We start from the raw sequence: 18941 nt of genomic DNA on the forward strand, positions 1-18941 counted from the left end.
CTCCGCTCCAGGTCTGCACTGGGCTGCAGCCAGGATGCTCCCTGCGGTAGAAGAAAATGCCGCCACTGCATCTGCTGCTTCACGGATGACACATCGCCCGTGGTGTCTCCAGGGCCAGCCAAGAAAATGGAGGAAAAGGACCTCATTGTTCACCAGAGCCCAAATGGATAGGTGCCGTCCCACCTAACATTCTAAGCAAGAGCTGACAGGATGTTCACGACAAAGGAAAGAATAAGTGAAAAGTCAGTCACCCAAACTCTTTTCTTATTACTTCTGAGGGATACAAGCAGTCTTTTCCATCTTCAGTTACAAGAACTGAACTTACAGGGCTGACGTGGTGAAACACCTATGGGGGAGATCAGGGAGAACACAGAATTTCTGAGAGCTGAGATCTAGTACCCAAAATAAAATTGGTTGGGATGATTTGGTAATGGGTCTGCTCAAAACAGTGGCAGGGATTCATTGACGATCGAAAACCCCTTCTGTGCTTGGAAGTGTTTACAACACACGGAATTCTGTTCCCCAGCTGGGGCTATAGAGTACACAGAATACGGAATATTAAAATCCAGGAATAAGTTATGAAAAAACAAATTTTAGGAAATTAAATAACCTTTCTCGGAAGCCCAAAGGTTGATCCAGAGGAGGAAATGGTGTCCTGTTCTAAATGCTACTTCCTACAAAGAGGCTAGCTCACCAAATCACAGACCTGAAGAGAAAGAATCAGAGGTTTTGCTTGTTTTCTCCAAAATTCAGCCTAGAACAGTGATTGCCACCATCCAGCAACACCCTCCAACAAGCATCCGGGATGCTTCACTCATTTATTCATTTGATTATTCAACACGGATTTAACCCACACAGGTCAGGCAACATGTGTCTATCAAAGAGGAAAAAAGATACAAACTCAATGAGTGATAGTTATAACTCGGTGGTCTTAGTAAGCCCCTCAATTTTTTAGCTTCCTTTGCCTTAACAGCAATTCCCAGGCTAGAGACAAACATTTGGGAAGACAGTATTACTGCTGTGACTTTCCAAACGCAGCAAAGCAGAGAGGGCTTCACCTCTCTGATCATGACCCCTCCATGCCCCGGGCTCACGGGTGTGCCCACTACCAAGACCCTAGGGCCCACATCAGGCATGCCCCCTTGTGCTGGGCTCTGTTCAGCTCACACTTGCTGGCACAGTAGAGCGAAAGAAGTAATTCCCTCCTCTAGGTTCTGGGCCTGACCTCCTAAACCTGGCTCCCAGCTCCAGAAGCAGGCAGCACTCAGAGCTGTGCTCTTCTAGTTCCCAGCACACTGACTGGGGCAGACCTCCAAAGCCAGAGCCCTGGGCTTTGTAGCAGGGAAGCCCCTGAAATAGAGATGCAATGCAGGTTACCATCTATGTCTTCATGGGAGGGACAAAGAGCCTATCAGGAACTGAAAGACACCTATTGTAAATTCACATCTTTTTTTTTTGCACCGTGCAGCTTGCAGCATCTCAGTGCCGTGACCAGGGATTGAACCCAGGCCATGGCAGTGAAAGCCTAGAATCCTAACCACTAGGCCACCAGGGTACTCCCAACATTCACATCTTGTGATCTAGGACTTCCATATTCTGACACACTTAGACCCAGACAGCCGAATTCCAAGGTGTCAAGAGAAGACTTGTCAGTGTGGCCATGAGCAGGCATCAGTACATACTTGCTCTCTTGAAGACTCAGATCCACTCATGGGCCCCATCATTTACCTAAAGCTTTACCCTGCAGTGTCCTCACAAAGGAAACAGAGATGAAGGGAAGACACAGCTGAAGCCTGAGTTAGGAACTGATAGCTCTATCTCCCCTGTACCATCCAAGCTGTGAGTAAACTAAGTTTCTTTTTGTTTTTGTTTTTGTAGTTAGTATAAAAAAAAAAAAAAAAACAGGATATAAATATGGCTAGGTCCTAATGGGGAGAACCAAAGTTAGGATAGTTTCTCAGGAAACTATTTTCCAAAGGGAAAAATATCCTGGTTCTCTGGAAGACTAAAAAAATAATGTCAATTACCACTTAGGCATCTCTTTCTAGGATGGCTGGGTGGCAAGTCTATGTTGGGGGGGGACTATTTCCTAACTATCAGATCTATGCCAAGCAGAGATTCGTCAACCCATTTTAAGCTTTCAACTTCACCAAAATTTCTTTTTTTTAAATCTTCTGCGACCTGTATGGATCATTTGCAGATGGAGAGTCAGGAGACAAGCCTTCAGAAACAGGCTTACCTCAAGCCCATCACAGCCCTAAACAATATGAAAACACAGTAATACGAAATACAGCCTCTCAACTAGCACTTAACTCAATAAAAGTTAGGTCTGAATTCTGTACATTTGCAAATAATTCAACTTTAGATTTTAAAATGTGACAGGCTGCATCACTAATCAGCTGCTCAAGTATTAGAAAATGACTGATATTTGGGAGAGTCATACATTAGGTCACACATTCTTTCATGATGTTACTTTCATTTTAACTTAAATTTCATGATAACATAACAGCACAGAGTAAAATGTGCATGCACAAATTTAGAGCATTCACACATGAATGGAAAACTGTCTACAATAGCCATTTCTGTTATTTAAAAGTAAGGACATTAAAAATTCGTTCTCACTTTCTTATGAAAACTTTGATGAAAACATGTTGTTACACTATTGTTTTTGGTAACAAATTGCATGAGTCCATAAGAGCCCTAATTTTTTTTTACTTTTTGTTTTCTTTACAAACTTTATTATATACTTTCAATGACTAATAATTCATGAATCCCTACCACTGTTTCTCATTATATACTTTGTTTTCATTATCATTCATTTATATAAGGCTAATCAAGATACCCATTCAATCAGAACTATCTATAGACATAATTTTTCCATATCCTTTGAGCATATCAAAAACAACCAAACAAAAAACCTAAGTATTGCTAAGTACTGAGGGCAGATGAGAGTTTCAAGATCTTTGGACATCTGGCCAGTTCATCACTTGTCACTGAAATTTAAAAATAGGTTTTAAAAGATGTTACATTTATAATTAAGAAAAAAATAACAGGAGGAAAATGGGCATCGAAGCAAAGGAGATTTCCTGAACAATGAATAGATTGCATTTGACAAGGGCAATAACCCGCCCAATCACGTCTTTTGCTCTCATTTGCTATAAGTATACAGGCCAGCGGAAGCACGGCCCATTGTTTTGACCCTCAGGGCTGTTGAAGCTTCCTGGTCTTACCTAATATATTAAGACATATGGTAAAACCTTCCCTAGATCCAGAGGATTTATAGATCTCCCACAACTGATGAGAATGATCGCCTAGTGCTTGTAATATATTCTTTTTTAAGAAAATTTTCGTGGTTTTATTGTATCATGCAGCATTGAAACATCTGAACAAATCAATATCTCGGTGGTGAGGCAGCTGCTTTCTCCTTCACTTCTTTGGGTTACTAGAGCAACTTGTCAGTAGATTAAAAAAAAAAAAAAAAAAGACAACCTTCCGCATTACTTAACTCTTTCCAAGGCATGCGCTGGTACAACACAAACTTCTCCCGTCAGATGCAACTAGTCTAGCGGCCAAACATCATGCACAATACCTCGGCAGCAGTAGCGCACTGCGCCCACTCCCACCGCGGCCCTGCTCATTTGTGTATGATATTTGGAGCATCTGGAGGAGCATGAATAATATCGGGAAGAGGAGGGAGGAGGAAACAGCATGAGTGCCTGGCTGGGAGGAGGTCAGCCGAAGTTGTGCAGGGCAAGCCTGAACATGTCATTGGTGCAAACCCAAGCATCATTGATGTTCTTTAATAGGAACATCTGGTGGAACCCCATGATGGGGTCTTCATCGGCCTTAAGCTGGCCCACAACCATGCTGATGATGCAGCTATGTGGCGTGGGCTGACGGTCCTGCGCCGTGATGCTATGCTGGATTTTCTGGAACGGAAGGCTAGACAATTTCTTCACAATGGCAGCTTTCCCCTGGAATTGCTGTCCTTCCCACATAAGGCATGACGCGTCAATATAAATTGCGTCTAGTTGGGTTCTGTCGTTATCAAATAACTGGTAGTAATGTTGAATGAAGCTGGATCCAATCTGCTCCCAAATTGGCTTGTCTCCCATTCTGGAGCGTCACCCAGCCTAGTTGAGACCCGAGGGGCTGGCACGATGGCTGCAGCGGCGGCAGCAACCCAGCGCCGTCTGCCTTGTAATATATTCTGATTCAGATATTTAAATTCACCTTTTAAAATATTTTTATTCCAAAGAGTTGTTTTCCCAGATGACCCATCTTGGTTTCATTTTTTAACATAAATATATATAAATACATACACGGTTTCTCTACTCAACAGAAAGAAGTGTTCTATATACAGTATAGAATTGACAGTAAGATTTATACAGTTTAAAGAGAGCCATCACAAGCACTTGGGAAATTACATTTACACATGTATTTATGAAAGACAAGCAGTCAAGCTGTATCTGTTCCTATTGCTATGCCCTTAATACAGCTTTTATTGAGAACAATTCTCTTCAATAGTTGGCTGGAAAATCCTTGCAGCATTTCTGTCATTTTCATAACACCATAAGGTCAGCACACTTTATTAAATAGTTATTGAGAACATGAGAAAAAGAAAGACATTGATCATAAATATTTGATAAACATGTTTGCATTATTATACATTCCAATATGATATACTGAATATTTAGATTGGCTTGTAAGAACACAAGTGATGTACAAATCTTGCATGGCCCAATTAGAGATGTTATTCAGCATCAGTATTTTTACTCCTTTTTGGGAATCAGTTACAGCCTAGTATAACGGCAATGCTTTGAAAACTAGAAGTGTAGTACATCAAACAATGATTTGTTTGAATAACGGCAATTTAATTGAACAAAATCATTGAAATTATTTTGCATTCCAATAAATATAAAACCTAGAAATGTCTTAGCCTGTGTAGTGAGCAAGAGAGAAAGCAAAGACTGGGAAGAATTTAACTGTAAAGGAAGTGCAATTCACACAAACCTCAAACATAAGGCAAACAAGCTATGAGATTCTGTGTTGTCATCTAAAATACACTACACAGTTTTTGTTTCCAAAAGTCCATTGTTCAGAGAAGAGCTTCTTTTTATACAGACTCTACTCAGGAGTTTCTCTTAGATGGGGGGAGGGGGCGGGGAGGAGAGAAAAAATAATTCAGGGAAGACTTCCATTAGCTCAACCCTAAGGCTAATCTGTTGCACGTGTAGTTTCTACACTAGTAAGCAACTTGTAGGAAACAACACTGCAGCTGAGCAAAGGAGAGCTGGAAACTGTTCCCCTGGGTATGATATCACAAAATGACTTGCCTAGATCCCCTCTCCAGCCTAGCATCAGGGCTCAGGCAGGAACACAACCATTGCGCCCCCAGGGCAGCTTCGTGTGGTTAGATAAGAACCCTCTGCTCCATCACTCTCCCTGAAATCTCCTGACCAGAAAAGCACACAGAAGCAGCTCGACCACGACAAATCAGTCCCTATTCTCTCTGTACATTTTTTTTTTCCAATTTGTGTTCCTTTGCCTGGTAGGCTCTGAATGGCATTGTTAAACCAGACCACACAACTGGAAAAATTCACAAGTTTTCACACACATACACACTTTTACACCCCATATTCCAAGTATGGATTTACTGAGTTTCCATTATATAAAATAGCTTACACTATTTACTTATAGCCTACAATGTCACAATAACTACTACGTTCGTAAAACTCCAAGAGAAACTTTGAGCACGATTTCAGTTAGTCTTTAGCTAAATCTATTAGTTAAAGTTTCACGCGGTATCGTACTTTAAAGTACATAACCCTAAAATCACCAAACATACACAATAATTACACAAACCTGAAGCAGTAACTTCATGATTTCTTAATCAACTACATTACACGCAGGAGATTTCCAGTTCATTAAAAAAAAAAAAACCCTGCTTTGTTTAGCATGCCACAACTTACAACTATGTATTTCCTTTGGCAAACAAAAGGGCAAAACTACCTTTAGTGAAGCTTTTTCGGCTTAGAAGCACGAAAATAGTATTTCTCCAGACAACATGAATTTTCCATTATCCAAACGTCCTCTGGACCCTTACAAGAAGTTTACCCCTGAAAACTGACATCTCTTTCTAGTTAGAAGGCGTAACTAACGCCATGGCTTATCTAGCAACACCCCACCCCCCATCCTAGGCACCACTGCCAACTACGATCCCCTTTATATTAACTTCCACCACGTGCAGTAGATGATCCACAACTCACATGGTTTGGGGTAAAAGCAAAATCCTTCCTGAACTGCATACAATAAAACACCTGAAAATGGGATGACAGCGTGGCTTAAAATGTTTTGTTTCAGATTCTCTAACAGAATAACATATGATGCAGTACAATGGTGAGGAGCTTTTGTGTTTCCTAATAAGACAGCTCCCAGCAGAGAGTTTCCCATGTTTTATAGTGACATCTATCAGCCAGACCCGGGGAATCCCAACGTCACTCAGCTTTCTTCAGCACCACTGTTTGAGAACAGCTTCCGGCCACAGAGTGGTGCAATCTTAACAGGTCTCTGGCGCACAAAGTGCATGGTGAAAATAAGGCAATGGAGGATAAGCAATGCTCTTCCCTGACATCAAAACCAAATCGTTAGGCATTAATTAACCGCAGGCTACAAGCATCAGAAATGCCAATCAGAAATTTAAATAACTGGCCATCACCTGATACGAATTGAAAAGAGCTGACACACTTTGCATCACAGGCAGACTGAGCATGGCATGGTGCTGAGTTTTGTAAAAATTCAATTAACCCAGCCATCTATCAGACGGATACATCAAGACCAGGGGAAAATCTATTATGCATGTTAGAATTTGTGATGTGTAATCATGTTAATTTTTGGTTTGAGAAGAAACCCCTCTATGTTTTAGTGATTACATGATCATCAGGAAATTACACAAATATTTAGAACCTAGAAATTACTTTATGAATGGCATAAACGTAATGCTACTTCAGAAATGTAATCAGATTATCAGCTGATTTCTCAGACCTGATAATACTAAGGAGACCTGGGAAGAACCCTCTGCAGTGGTAAAATCGGGAAAGGTCTTTGAAACACGATTGCTAAACTTATCTTCCGAAATTCTCCTTAAGGGCCTACGTGTGAAGCTCTATAATGACGCTCATCTGTTCCGACGCACTGACGTGCCAAAGCATACTCCAAACGAAAAGACTGGGAAAACAACAATTCTTGACACGATGTCACCAAAAAGAAAACACCCAACTTTATACTTCTCACATACACATTTTCACAAGGTGCAGACTGCACCTGTCTGTTCGGACGTGACTTCGCCAAAATCTCTGCCACATCGCAAGGGGAATCGCAGTGCTCCGTCCTGTTCTTGTTGGACTCTCCACAGACACAAACCCCTGACCAAGTCCACACTCCGGACTCGAAGTGATGGGAAGACTTTACAGTCCTGTCTGACTCACCTTTCCTCCTTCAGAGGAAAAAGCCCCTCACGGCTGCCCTTAACAGCAACTCCTAACGAAAGAGTTCAAGAAGGCACGCGCAAGAAAGCAGCCGGCCCATTTCCATTCTACTTGGCGAATGAAACCCCAAGGAATTAAAAAGTTTGAGGCGGCCCCAACCGAGGACCAAACTTGGGCTTTCAGCAATGGCAATGCCTCGAAACAGGGACACTGGAGAAGGCGCTGCCCGTGGAATCCAATCCGCGAACCTTCCTCCTCTGAGGATCGCCCAGAGTCTTCCAAGCCCGAAACTCCACCGCTCAGACCGCGTCCGCCCGGAAGCCGTCGAAGCCCGGCGCCCGCCACGCCCCGGGAGTGCGCCCTCCCCGCCCCGCCCGAGCGCGCCCCGCGAGGCGAGGAACTTACCGCACCGCTTGCACAGCACCCGGCTGACTTCCTTCTTGAGGTTCCGGTCCGTCTCCAGAGGGGGGAAGGCTGCTCGGAAGGCGGCCGGCGCGCGGCCGCTGCTGTTGGCATCGGGCTCCATGAAGAAGATGTACCTGCTGTCCTCCTTGAGCCGCCCACAGGAGGGGAACGCGGGGTGGCCCCAGGCGCCCAGGCGCACGGTGAGCAGCGAGTCCTTCTTCAAGCCCCCGGCTTTCACCGCCCACACCTGGTGCACCTTCACCAGATAGGGCGCCTCGTCTCCGGGCTCGGCGGCGCTGGGCGCGGGGCCCGCGGGCCAGTGGGACACGGTCCCGTTGGCGGCGGGCAGCGCTCCCGGGCCCGCGGCTGACGGCTGGCGCTCGCCTCCCCACGCCCCTGCCTCGCCCGCCGCCGCCGCCGCCTTCCTGTCGAGTGCCCCCTGCTGCCGCCGCGGCGCGTGCACCTTTCCCTCGATCACCACCGCGGCGCGCTGAGCCAGCTCCTGCACCGAGCCCACGCTGGGCGGGGACTCGTAGCACACCGAGGCCCCCGCGGGAGCCACCTCGTCGCTGGCGGCCGCCTCAGGCGCCAGGATCGCGGTCCACAGCAGCGGCGGCGGCGAGCGGGCGGCGGGGCAGGGGCGCTGGGCCCGGGGGCCGGTCCTCCCGGAGCGGCGCGGGGCGCGTCGCCATCTCATGGTGCGAGGTGCGTGCGGGCTCCTGGCTGTCGGTTCCGACTCTGCCTCGCTCTCTCGCGCTGCCTCCCTTTTCCTCTCCCCTCCTCCCCCCGCACCCCTCCCCCATACCCTCCTCCTAATTTATTTATTGGCGGGAGCTGTGGGAGAGTTGTTTACGGGAGGAGGAGGAGGAAGAGAGAGAAGAGGTGGGTGGAACCACAGAAAGGCCAAGCAGTATAAGGGTTAAAAAAAAAAGTTTTTTTAAGCAAAATAGGAAAAAAAAAAAAAGCCGCCGCCGCCGCCGCCGCGGTTGCTGGGAGTGACAAGTCGTCCCCGCGCCGCCGCCGCCGCCGCCGCGCCCGAGCCCGGCTGTCGGGGCTGCCGTCACCGGAGGAGGACGTGGAGGTGGAGGAGCGGCTCGGCGGGGAACAGTCCTTTGTGTGAAGCGATGCTGCGGCGGCTGCCGAGGCTGCGAGCGGGCGGCGGGGCGAGCGCGCGAGGGAGAGAGCCCTGGAGGCGGAGTTGCGTGCCTGGAAATCGCTGGGCGGCCGCGGCGACAGCGCCCTGCGCCTCGCCGGCCTGTTTACCTGCGGGGCGCGCTCGGCCCGCGCCTCCCTTCCCCGTGCTGATGCCCGAGCCCGGCCCGCGAGTCGGTCCTCCCGGGTCTTCCCCGGCCTGCGCGCCGCCTCCCTCTCCGTCGCCCTGACTGCTGCACTGGGAGGCCGGGCGGCGACCAGGCTGCAGTCCGAGGGGGCTGCGGAGATTTCCCGGGGGCTGAGAGGTGACGCTTCGGTGACCGGGGACCTGTTAGCCGGCGCAGGAAGGAAGGGGGCACGCGGGAGATGCGGGGCCTCGTGGCAGAAAAGTTTTGGGTGAACTGGTTACCGGAGAGTCCAGAGGGAGCAACACGTTCGCAGGAGACAGGCTGCAATTAGAACAACTTTCTGTCTCGCTCGCTCCCCTGCTAACGCGCACACACAGGGAGCTCTTCAGGTTTGCTGCCTCTTCCACGGCTCCCCTCGTGGGACGCTTCAGGCTTGATTACCCTTGCCTTTTCTGCTGTGAAAATTCCCCGTTCGCCGTGATTTTCTGACCTGTGGGGTACTGCTGATCTGAGCACTGCTTGAATAAAATAGTGGCTCAATAATGCCGCTTGGTATAAAGTTTCAGGCACTTCGTCAACTAGTCCGTTTTTTAAAAAAAATAACTGAATGAAACGAAGGACGCCTCCGTGCCTGCTGGTACAAAGGATCCCAGGCATGAGGGGCTGTAGGTTAAATATTGTTCCATCTGAATATCACACCCGCCCCACCCTAACTCATCCCATCCCCCTCTGAACCCTCCACCCGCTGTCCCGCCAAATTTAAGAGGCTACTTTTATTTTTTTAAGAGTTTTTTTTTGTTTTGTTTTGTTTTTAATATTTTGGGGATTGATTTTACTTTCTTTTTTTTAATTTTTACTTATCTTTTATTTATTTATTTATTTTTGGCTGTGTTGGGTCTTCGTTTCTGTGCGAGGGCTTTCTCTAGTTGTGGCAAGCAGGGGCCACTCTTCATCGCGGTGCTCGGGCCTCTCACTATCGCGGCCTCTCTTGTTGCGGAGCACAGGCTCCAGACGCGCAGGCTCAGTACTTGCGGCTCACGGGCCTAGTTGCTCCGCGGCATGTGGGATCTTCCCAGACCAGGGCTCGAACCCGTGTCCCCTGCATTGGCAGGCAGATTCTCAACCACTGCGCCACCAGGGAAGCCCCATCAACAGAATTCTTTTATTCAAACTACCCTGAACAAAAATATCTTTCGATTCATTTTCAAGGGCCCAAGTGGTGTGCAAAGTGAGAAGACACACACTAGGGAATTTGATCCATACCCTTCCAAGTCTTAAGGTCACCCAGGAGGCATTCTCGACCTCTTCACCCATGAGGCAGCACCAAATTGTCCTCCAGAGAAGGACTCCCCGACTATCACGTCCCTTTTGTCTTATGGCTGAAAGGGGGTTGGGATCTGGGAAGGACATCTACCTCTGTGAGCTGCACACCAACTCCGGCTCACACAGCCTTGATTTCTGGTAAAATAGGATCAAGCCTCCAAAAGCAGACAGGTGAAGGCAGGCAATGCCTAGCAGCAGAGGTGTCCAGTGAGAGGGCAGTAGGCTTTGCCAAGGGGGAGGATGGAGTCAGGACGTGTAGATGGTTATCAGAAGCAACTGCCGGAGGGACCAGCTTGTGCTATGAGAGCACGCCCTCCAAGGACCTGCCTCTCCCTTTCTTTGGGTTTTTCCTATTTGAATGTGACCCCCATGGGACCAAGAACCTGGTCAAGATTCTTGTGGAAACTGGCCATAACCCTCAGATTTTCTTGAACAAAGCCAATTTCACAAAATATTCTTTCAACAAGGTCACTTTGATAGGTGTATAACTAAACTATGATTTCATGGAAATGTTCTAGAAGACTTTCTATACAAATGATCTTTTTAAAATTAAAACTATTGTTTAAAGTCTTAATTGTTTTAAAGCAAAAACAACGGGGCAATAGCTTATTATGAAGATATGAACAATCATTTATGGAGCCCCTCTGTGTGAGGTGCTAAGGTACAAAGGTGAGTAAGCAAAGCCCATGCACTCAAGAAGTCTAAAATCGTGCTCTCTGGGTCCTACCATCTCTGCCTTTTAAACAAAGGAAGAATGGGATGGACCCCCTGGGAGTCACTGGACCTAGGTCCCGAGACCACACCTAAACTGTTCCCACCTTTTAAATAATCCAGTCCTCCTGCTAGAGGCGTATCATCCAACTACTGCCAACTTCCGTGTCCCCTCTGGACGCCTGCAATAACTTCCTGCTGGTATCCTTCATTCAGGGTACCGGGGTTCTGGTAACTGTCCTGTCCGCAGCCCCTCTCTTGGTGACTGTCTTGAACTCACTCAACGCACTGTCCTGCCTTTGGATATCAGCACACCAGGAGGGCACCTCTAGCCCGTGCCTCTCTGGGCTCCACGCCCTGGGCTGGCCCCTGGGTGTCCTCACCCTCCATCAGAGAGGTAGAAAGGCTTGATTGGGAAGAAGCTCTGAGGACAAAGCCCCCTGGTCCCTCTCCCTTGCTGCCCCATACCCCTTGGCTGGGGGCAAATTCACCTCTATGCCACTTTAGCCCTGCTCAGCCTGGAGCAACATGGACAAAGGGTTTCGTCATGTCCTTCTCCCTGCTTCTCAGATCTTTCTGGTCTCTGGGTCACAACCTCAAGGTTATTGTGGCGGGGGGGGGGGGGGGCGGGTAGGGTGGAGGTGGGTGGGAGCGGCCACCATCCAGTGGTGTAAGTTCTAAGCTTGGAAGTCATTCAGAAACCACCTTCTCTTTCACACCCATTATCCACTTCATCCATTTTTACCTACTTCATTGTCCCTCAGATCTATTTATCGCTCATTTTTCTCCACTGCTGTCACCCTCATCCAAGGCCATACTCTTTCAGTTGATAAAAGAAATGTTCACATACTGAGGTATGGGGCAGTCATTCTGGCTTAATTTGAATTTTATGCTAACTAGAACAGCCCGTTTGTGGCTATCAAACCTACTTTATACATCTGCTTTAGTTATTAAAGAAAAGGGTGCACTGACCAAAAGTAAAGAATGTCCATGTTAAAAATAAAGATGAAATGCCCCCTCCCTTCCTGGGACACCACTGCTGGTGTTCCTTCCATGAGAAGACCCCCTTCCCAGGTGCCAAAGTCATACTGACTCGCTGTGTGCGTGCTGATCTGGTTTTTTGAAAACCTAAAGGAATGTATCCCTGACTTGTTTGATGATCTTTGTTCTGACAAGACATAAAACTGTGCTGAAATCCATGCTTCTCCAGAGCAGTTTCTCAGAGTAATCTAAGAAGCTGTCTTCTGGGCTACAGCCCTCAGTTTGGCTCAAATAAAACTCTTTTCTACTCCTATTATAGACTGTTTATGGATGATTTTCATCGACACAGGAAACAATTGAAAGTCTGACAGTTGACAGTTCAAAGTAGATGACACTCTTGTTTCCATCAATCCATTCTCTGCACCTCACCGCACGGCTTCTAGCCATGCTGGCTTTCTTGTTATTCCTTAAACGCTGTGATTTCTCTGACTGCAGACGCTTTGCATATGCTGTTCCATCTGTCTGGAATTCTCCTGTCTCCCCTCACTGCTCTGACTAATCCTTACTCAGAGAAGACTTCCCTGTTGCCAAAGACCTTGTGATTTCCCCTTTCTCTACTATTCCATTACGTTCCTTCATTTAGATATTTGTATGATTTTTTAAATTAGTGTCCGTTTCCCACACTATCCTGTAAACACTATAAACAGAAACTGTATCTGTTTCATTTGCTATTAAATTCTCCGTAATTAACACAGCACCTGACTCTTGGTAGACAGCCAATTAATATGAAAGATTAAGTAAATGAAGAATATATAGTAATTCAGAGCTCACATTCGAGAGCTAAACTGTACTGTGTTTGAACCTTGGCTGTATCACTTACAAGGTGTACGATTTTGGATGAGATACTTGACCTAAGCTTCAGTTTTCACATCTTTTTAAGATGAAGGCAATGAAGATTCCTACTTGCACTTGTAAAGTTCAAATGAAATAAATACCAAGTATTTAGTAAAGGGCCTGACACATAAAAAGGGCTTAATAAGTCGTCTGCTAAGGAGAGGATATATCCAATGATAACAATATAATAATGGGATTACAGAGTACAGGAGGAGGCCACAAGGCTTACAATAATCAAACACCCATGACACTACCTCCACCTTAAAAAAATTACTTTCATAGCTGTCATTTTGGGGAATTCTTTCCTCTCCTCTGAATCAGATTCTAGATGGAAGTAATGACTATGATATATATTTTTTAGTATAAATGAGCTTCAGAACCAGACTCCCAAGCTACAGATCTTGTCGCAGGCCTAGGAAGTTGTATACAGCTCAAGTGCCATACTACACATTCACATCTGTTTTTTCATTTAAATTATCATCTGTGTGTTTGTATAACAAAAGTGTTACTCCCCTGTTGGGTACAGTTTGGAGAGGAAATACTAGATTTTTCAGGACATATCATTGATCTGTAGTGACAAGAAAAAATATTCTACATCAGGGCTGTCTCAGAAAACTCAGGAGTCCTGGTTACCAGAAATTCAGTTTGGTGGGAAGATGGCAGAAGAAACAAACCATCCTCATTGTTTCCACAGTGTGGCAGACTTCAAACTGATTCTTACAACATAAAATGTTCGTAAATTTCAATCTATCTTATTGAAAGAAACAAAGCAAAATAGCAACAAAGTTCCTGTTCAGGGGTTGGGAATGATACTTCTTATTCCCTACAACCTTCAACCTGCTGGGCCCTAACAAAACGAAACTCTGGAAATGAACAGAAGACAAGGCAGCTTTAGAGTCTGGAATGTTCCAAAGGAATCATTCCTATGAGTAGGGAGACAGCCACCCAGAGGGATGACAACTCACCTCCTCCTTCACCAGAATCATCCACTTCACACAGGGGTGGGCAAACATTTCCTGTGTGGCGGCCAGAGAGTAAACATTGCAGGCTTTGTGGGACAAGAGTCCTCCACGGCAACTACTCAATTCTGCTGTGTGATGTGAGGAGAGCTCTAGACAGTATGGAGAGGATTGAGTATGGCTGTGTTCCAATAAGGCTTTATTTATGAGCCTTAATTTTTGAACTTCATGTAATTTTCATGTCACGATGTATTATTCTTCTTTTGATTTTTTCCAAGCATTTAAAAACGTAAAAACCATTCTTCGCTTGCAGACCTTACAAAATAAGTAGTGGCTGCATTTGGCCGGTGGCTATGTTCTGACCCCTGGCTTAAGACACATAAATAAATATTAAGTCACACCTATGGATTTCCTAACTGCTCTTCGAGTCTTCAGGATGTGCACAGCAGGCCTGCCCCTAACTGGAAGATAGAAGTTGTATATTGCACTGCAGAGATGAAAGAATGGAACTAATAGACAATTTTTTAAAATCCCATGAAGGAACATTTTACACACACTTTACAGTTTATTACACAGCTTGGCAAACAGGAAGCTTCTAAACAAGCAGGGCAGTCATTGTAATCCCTGATTATAAAACCATGGCAGTGAAGGTTTAGAAAGTTCAAAGCAATGCTGTAAAACTACTAGGCAGCTGAGCCAGGGACAGAATCCCTGCTTCTAGCTCTACATGTGCAACTGGAAGCCAAGGCACTGCATCCTCAGTAGATGCACCCCTCTTTGAGAATTCCCCACGAATTCGGCAACAGACCAGTCGAGAAAATGGAAAATGTTGACAAAGTAAATGTCACTATTATGCACAGTATGGGTCTGTACCTTTGTCTACCATCCAATCCCCACTTTTGTCTCTACTGCTGTGCTGCGAGAGTACCGTCCCCCCAAATTGAGGTCCACCTCGGACATGTGACCTTATTTGGAAATAGGGTCTTTTCAGATGTAATTACGATGATGTCACACTGGATTATAGTGAGTGCTAAACCGAATGACTGGGGTCTTTTTCCGAAGAGGAGAGGACACCCAGAGACACACACGGGGAAGAGAGCAGGCTGGCGTGACTCAGCTGCAAGCCAGGGAACAGCAAGCGTTCTCAGCAGCCACCAGCAGCGAGGAGAGAAGCGGGGACCTGACTTTCAATCAGAGCCTCCAGAGGGAGGTCCTGCCTACACCTTGACTTCAGATTTGTAGCCTCCAGAACTGTGAGAGAATAAATTTCTATTGTTGTAAGCCAAGCAGTTTGTGGTCATTTGTTACAGCAGCCCAAGGAGATGAACACAGCCACCCGCTAGCACTTTGCATCTAGAAATACCTTTGAATTTTGTTTCCCTGAAGACATCACTCATGTCGAGGCCACACTCAGGAGAGGCCTTTCCCACCCTTCTTCACTGGCATCATCCACATCCCACCCTTCAAGAATCAGCTCAGGGTCCCTTTCTCCAGGAAACACTGTCCTGCCCCGTCCTGCCAGGAGAGATTGGGGACCCCTCCCCTGTGCCCAGATGGTAGTGAGAAAAGAAATTTTCACATACTGAGGTATGGGAAAGTCATTCTGGCTTACACAGGAGTTAACTTGAATTTTATGCTAACTAAAACAGCCTGTTTGTGGCCTATCAAACCTACACTGTACATCTGCTTTAATTATTAAAGAAAAGGGCACAGGGACCAAAAGTAAAGAATGTCCATGTTAAAAATAAAGCCGGTTTCAAAATAGAGCCGGTTTCAAAGCCTTACGTTGAATGTCCTCTATCACGATAGAAATCTAGCAGATCGGCATCGGTGGGAGGGACCCACGATTTTGCTACCTGTCCCCGGTTCTAGATACCCCTCCAACTCCAAAGCATGTTCTCGTGTTATCACTGCCTTCATGAAAACCAAGGTGCCCCTTTTCAAAAGCTCCCACCTGCTGGATGTCTTCTCTCGTGGGCTCTCTGGGGGTCACCTGCCCCAGACAGACCACAGAGGAGAAGGTCTTGGGCCAAAGATGCCCCAACAGGCAAGACAAGTTCAGCCTCCACTCCAGCCTCCCAAACACAAAGGCATTCTCCTCTGCGGGTTTGCAAGCTTGTTTTGTTTACAGCCAGGCAACATGTGCAGAGGAGAAAGCTGACTGTATCCTGACCAAGAAAAACAAAAGTCGGGCAGCCGGTTTTTTTTTAAGCATTGTGAGTAGAGCTTCGGCAATAACATCTCCCACCCGAAATAGCTGTGTAAAGGAGGCGGAGGAGAAGCCCTTGTGGAGGTTAAAGAAAACAAGAATTAAAGAGTGAATGTGATTTGTGGAGCCGGAGAATGGAGGCATCTACACCTCGGCGGGAAGGGTGTCCTGGGGACCAGGTGTCCTGGAGGAGTCCTCCCAGCACATCCCCATCCTGCCAGGACTGGGAACCGAACTTGCCAGCTTCGGGTCTAGGCTAGAATTCAGAGGGACTCAGGGATGTGGAAGATCAGTCCTGGACCAGCTGCTTCTGAGGACCCAGCAGGTGGGAGGACACACCTGGCCAAGTGCTGTGGAACATTCAAATAGGAGCTGCCTGCACCAAAGCAGGAAGGAAGTTTAAGACCAAGCACATCACCTTCTCCCATGGGGACCCTGCTTCCTAGGAGGCCCACTGACCTAATACCTCCCGGGTGGCAGAACGTGGGGAGAAGGGCTTCTCCTCAGGACCACCGGTGGGACTCAGAGCAAGCAGGGCCCTTGTGGTCCTAACTGCTCAGAAAGGAACAAGGATGCTACAAGCCTGGCCCAGCCTCCTGCCGTGGCCAGCCCTTCCCTTGAAGAACAGTCATCACAGGCAGCAGGGATGGCGGTGCGAGCAGCCCCTCAGCCCCCATGCACCCAGAGCCTCGGGCTTCCTTAGCACCCTACGGCCTGTCCCTGGTGAGGGCGTAACCTTCACACGGGCTGCAATTTCACTCCATCCCCTTTATTTCAGTACACACCAAGCCCAGACAGTCTTCCAGAGTTTTTGGGAGCTAATCAGTGGAGTGACGGCTTTTCCTCTGGGAACCGTTTTGTTGCTTTCTCACCAAGTTATGTGACAGGCAGACGCCCATCAGGTCAAACAGGACAGTCGCCCACACCCCAGGAAATGTCTCCTTCCACCACATTAAATGAGCGCAGACAGAGTCGGCAAGCGGGAGGGGCGAGGAAGGAGACAGAAGTTTGAGGAAGGACTCAAACTGAAGGTCACAAGAGTTGGGGGACAGCAGGTCAGGATAAAGTCAAGGGGGAAGACCCTATGGTGGAAAACCCAACCAACCCATCACGCTTCCCAGAGTCAGCCTCCCAGCAATGCGCCCTCCAGGAAGCAGCACATCCAGGGTTCAACCCCCTTCACCCAACAAATCCAAATCTACACCCCAACAGGCAGGCACCCTAGCCCAAGACCAGACCTATTTCCACAGACCTGAGCGCGGCTAATTGAGAGAGTAGTAAACCAATCCAGTTCTAGACAGCACAGAAGTTTCCCAAACCGTCAGCTTGTTTTCCTCCCAACAAAACACGGTGATTTCCCTCCGTTGTCACATTTCCTCCCCTAAACTTTTCTTTCTGCAACCCCTCTACAGAGGCTAAACTGCAAGCCGCTGAGGACGGAAACGCAAGAGCAGCCCCGCCGGGATGCAGCAGGAGTACCTTCTCCGTGGAGCAGAGGGGCCGGTGCCCAGAGGCTCGCTGCCCTGCCGAGCCGTGGAGGGCTGCTGTCGGGATGGAGCACGCTGAGGATTACGCGTCCCCGTCTCTGCGACCAGACCTTTCGGCGGCTCGGACCAACTGTGCTAGCGAGGCACTTAGCAATTTTCTGCTGGCGCTGATGCCCCGCCCTCTGCTCCTGCGATTGGCTCCCGGGTCCCGGGCAGGACTGCATTGGTTTCAGACGACCTCACTCATTGCCTTGGCTCCTACTATTACCTGAGCCATCAAAGGAAATAATTCCAGGTTTCATTGACAACCTGTAAGGCTCTCCTCCAACCCGGTGTGGGAGCGGCCCTGGGAGTCCAGTGGAGGGAAGAGGGGAGAGTAGAAAAAGTGGGGGTGGGAGAGAGGGAGAGCCGAGAAAGGGTGGAGGGTGAGAGAGAGAGGGAGAGGGAGAGAGGGAGGAAGGGAGAGAGAGAGAGAGAGAGAGATGAAGAGAGAGAGGGAGCTATCAAGCAATCAGATTCCTGCACCAGCATTTTAACTTCCACAAAACAGAGCCCATAGCAACAATTTTCTGGCTTTATTTTTCCCCCAACTGGTGAATGTTCCTGAGGGCAGGGAGAAATATGACGGTGGTGTTTCTGCCGGTGTAACACAGGCTCTGGGAAGCAGAGCAAGGTAAAGCCTGGAGGAATCTAGTGATGTATTTCCCGGGGCCACCCTGGAGGGCATGTGAAGGTCATTTTAGATTGTTTGGGAGGACAGATTATGCACCTTCTCTGGATTTATCCATCCGTTCTTTCCCTCATGGTCCACCCAACCTGAGAAGACAGTTTCCTTTTGCACCTTATTCAGTCTCAGGAGAGCTGATTTTAAAGTCTGCGAAAGTCTGGAAATCCTCACTGGTCTCACAGGGAGGTCCAGAGAGACAGGCATTCCCCAAGCTAGTAATTCTGCTTGGACCCTGACTTTTGCTTGTTCTCACGTGGCTTCAGTGAATTGCTTAGACTCACATCATCAACCAAAGCAAGGAAGGAGAGGAAAAGAAACTCATCACGGGGTGAGAACAGTCCAAATGCTTTTCCTTGTTCAACAAGGAATCATAGAGCATGAGTCTTACCCTTTTTCTTTCCTTAGTGTATATTTTTCACTGTATGGAAAGGACATCATTTGATAGCGGACAACATTTGATAGCTGAATTTTTTAAGAG

General features: G+C 47.3%; 2 protein-coding genes and 1 long non-coding RNA gene across 4 annotated transcripts in view; all 3 read right to left on the reverse strand.

The window, feature by feature from the left end:
- Nucleotides 1–3378: 3378 nt before the first annotated feature.
- LOC103019189 (nuclear transport factor 2) lies at nt 3379–4191 on the reverse strand. Its single transcript, XM_007191925.2, has one exon. It carries the CDS (start codon nt 4113–4115, stop codon nt 3732–3734), a length of 384 nt encoding a protein of 127 aa, XP_007191987.1. The 5' UTR covers nt 4116–4191; the 3' UTR covers nt 3379–3731.
- Nucleotides 4192–5789: 1598 nt separating this feature from the next.
- Nucleotides 5790–8589, reverse strand: LOC130707188 (pro-neuregulin-2, membrane-bound isoform-like). The gene is made up of 3 exons (XM_057540410.1): nt 7893–8589; nt 7488–7539; nt 5790–5829 (listed from the first exon to the last, which is right to left on the reverse strand). The coding sequence occupies exons 1-3, from the start codon at nt 8587–8589 to the stop codon at nt 5790–5792; spliced, it is 789 nt and encodes a 262-aa protein (XP_057396393.1).
- Nucleotides 8590–14617: 6028 nt separating this feature from the next.
- Nucleotides 14618–18941, reverse strand: part of LOC130707380 (uncharacterized) — a 227723-nt gene continuing 223399 nt past the window's right edge. For both annotated transcript variants that reach the window (XR_009007270.1, XR_009007268.1), the window contains exon 11: nt 14618–18082. This is a non-coding gene — a long non-coding RNA (uncharacterized LOC130707380). The remainder of the gene's footprint in view (nt 18083–18941) is intronic.

Source organism: Balaenoptera acutorostrata, chromosome 2 (genome assembly GCF_949987535.1).
Source record: "Balaenoptera acutorostrata chromosome 2, mBalAcu1.1, whole genome shotgun sequence".
In the NCBI taxonomy this organism is placed as follows: domain Eukaryota; kingdom Metazoa; phylum Chordata; class Mammalia; order Artiodactyla; family Balaenopteridae; genus Balaenoptera; species Balaenoptera acutorostrata.

What these genes read in the sequence shown, in the direction of transcription:
- LOC103019189 (XM_007191925.2), bottom strand. Translation starts at nt 4,115, where the DNA reads ATGGGAGACAAGCCAATTTGGGAGCAGATTGGATCCAGCTTCATTCAA.
- LOC130707188 (XM_057540410.1), bottom strand. Translation starts at nt 8,589, where the DNA reads ATGAGATGGCGACGCGCCCCGCGCCGCTCCGGGAGGACCGGCCCCCGG. An exon ending in GGTGCTGTGCAAGCGGTGCG is followed by an intron (nt 7,540 to 7,892) that starts GTAAGTTCCTCG and finishes CTCTTTCGTTAG; the next exon opens with GAGTTGCTGTTAAGGGCAGC. An exon ending in TTTCCTCTGAAGGAGGAAAG is followed by an intron (nt 5,830 to 7,487) that starts GTGAGTCAGACA and finishes TGGTGATTTTAG; the next exon opens with GGTTATGTACTTTAAAGTAC.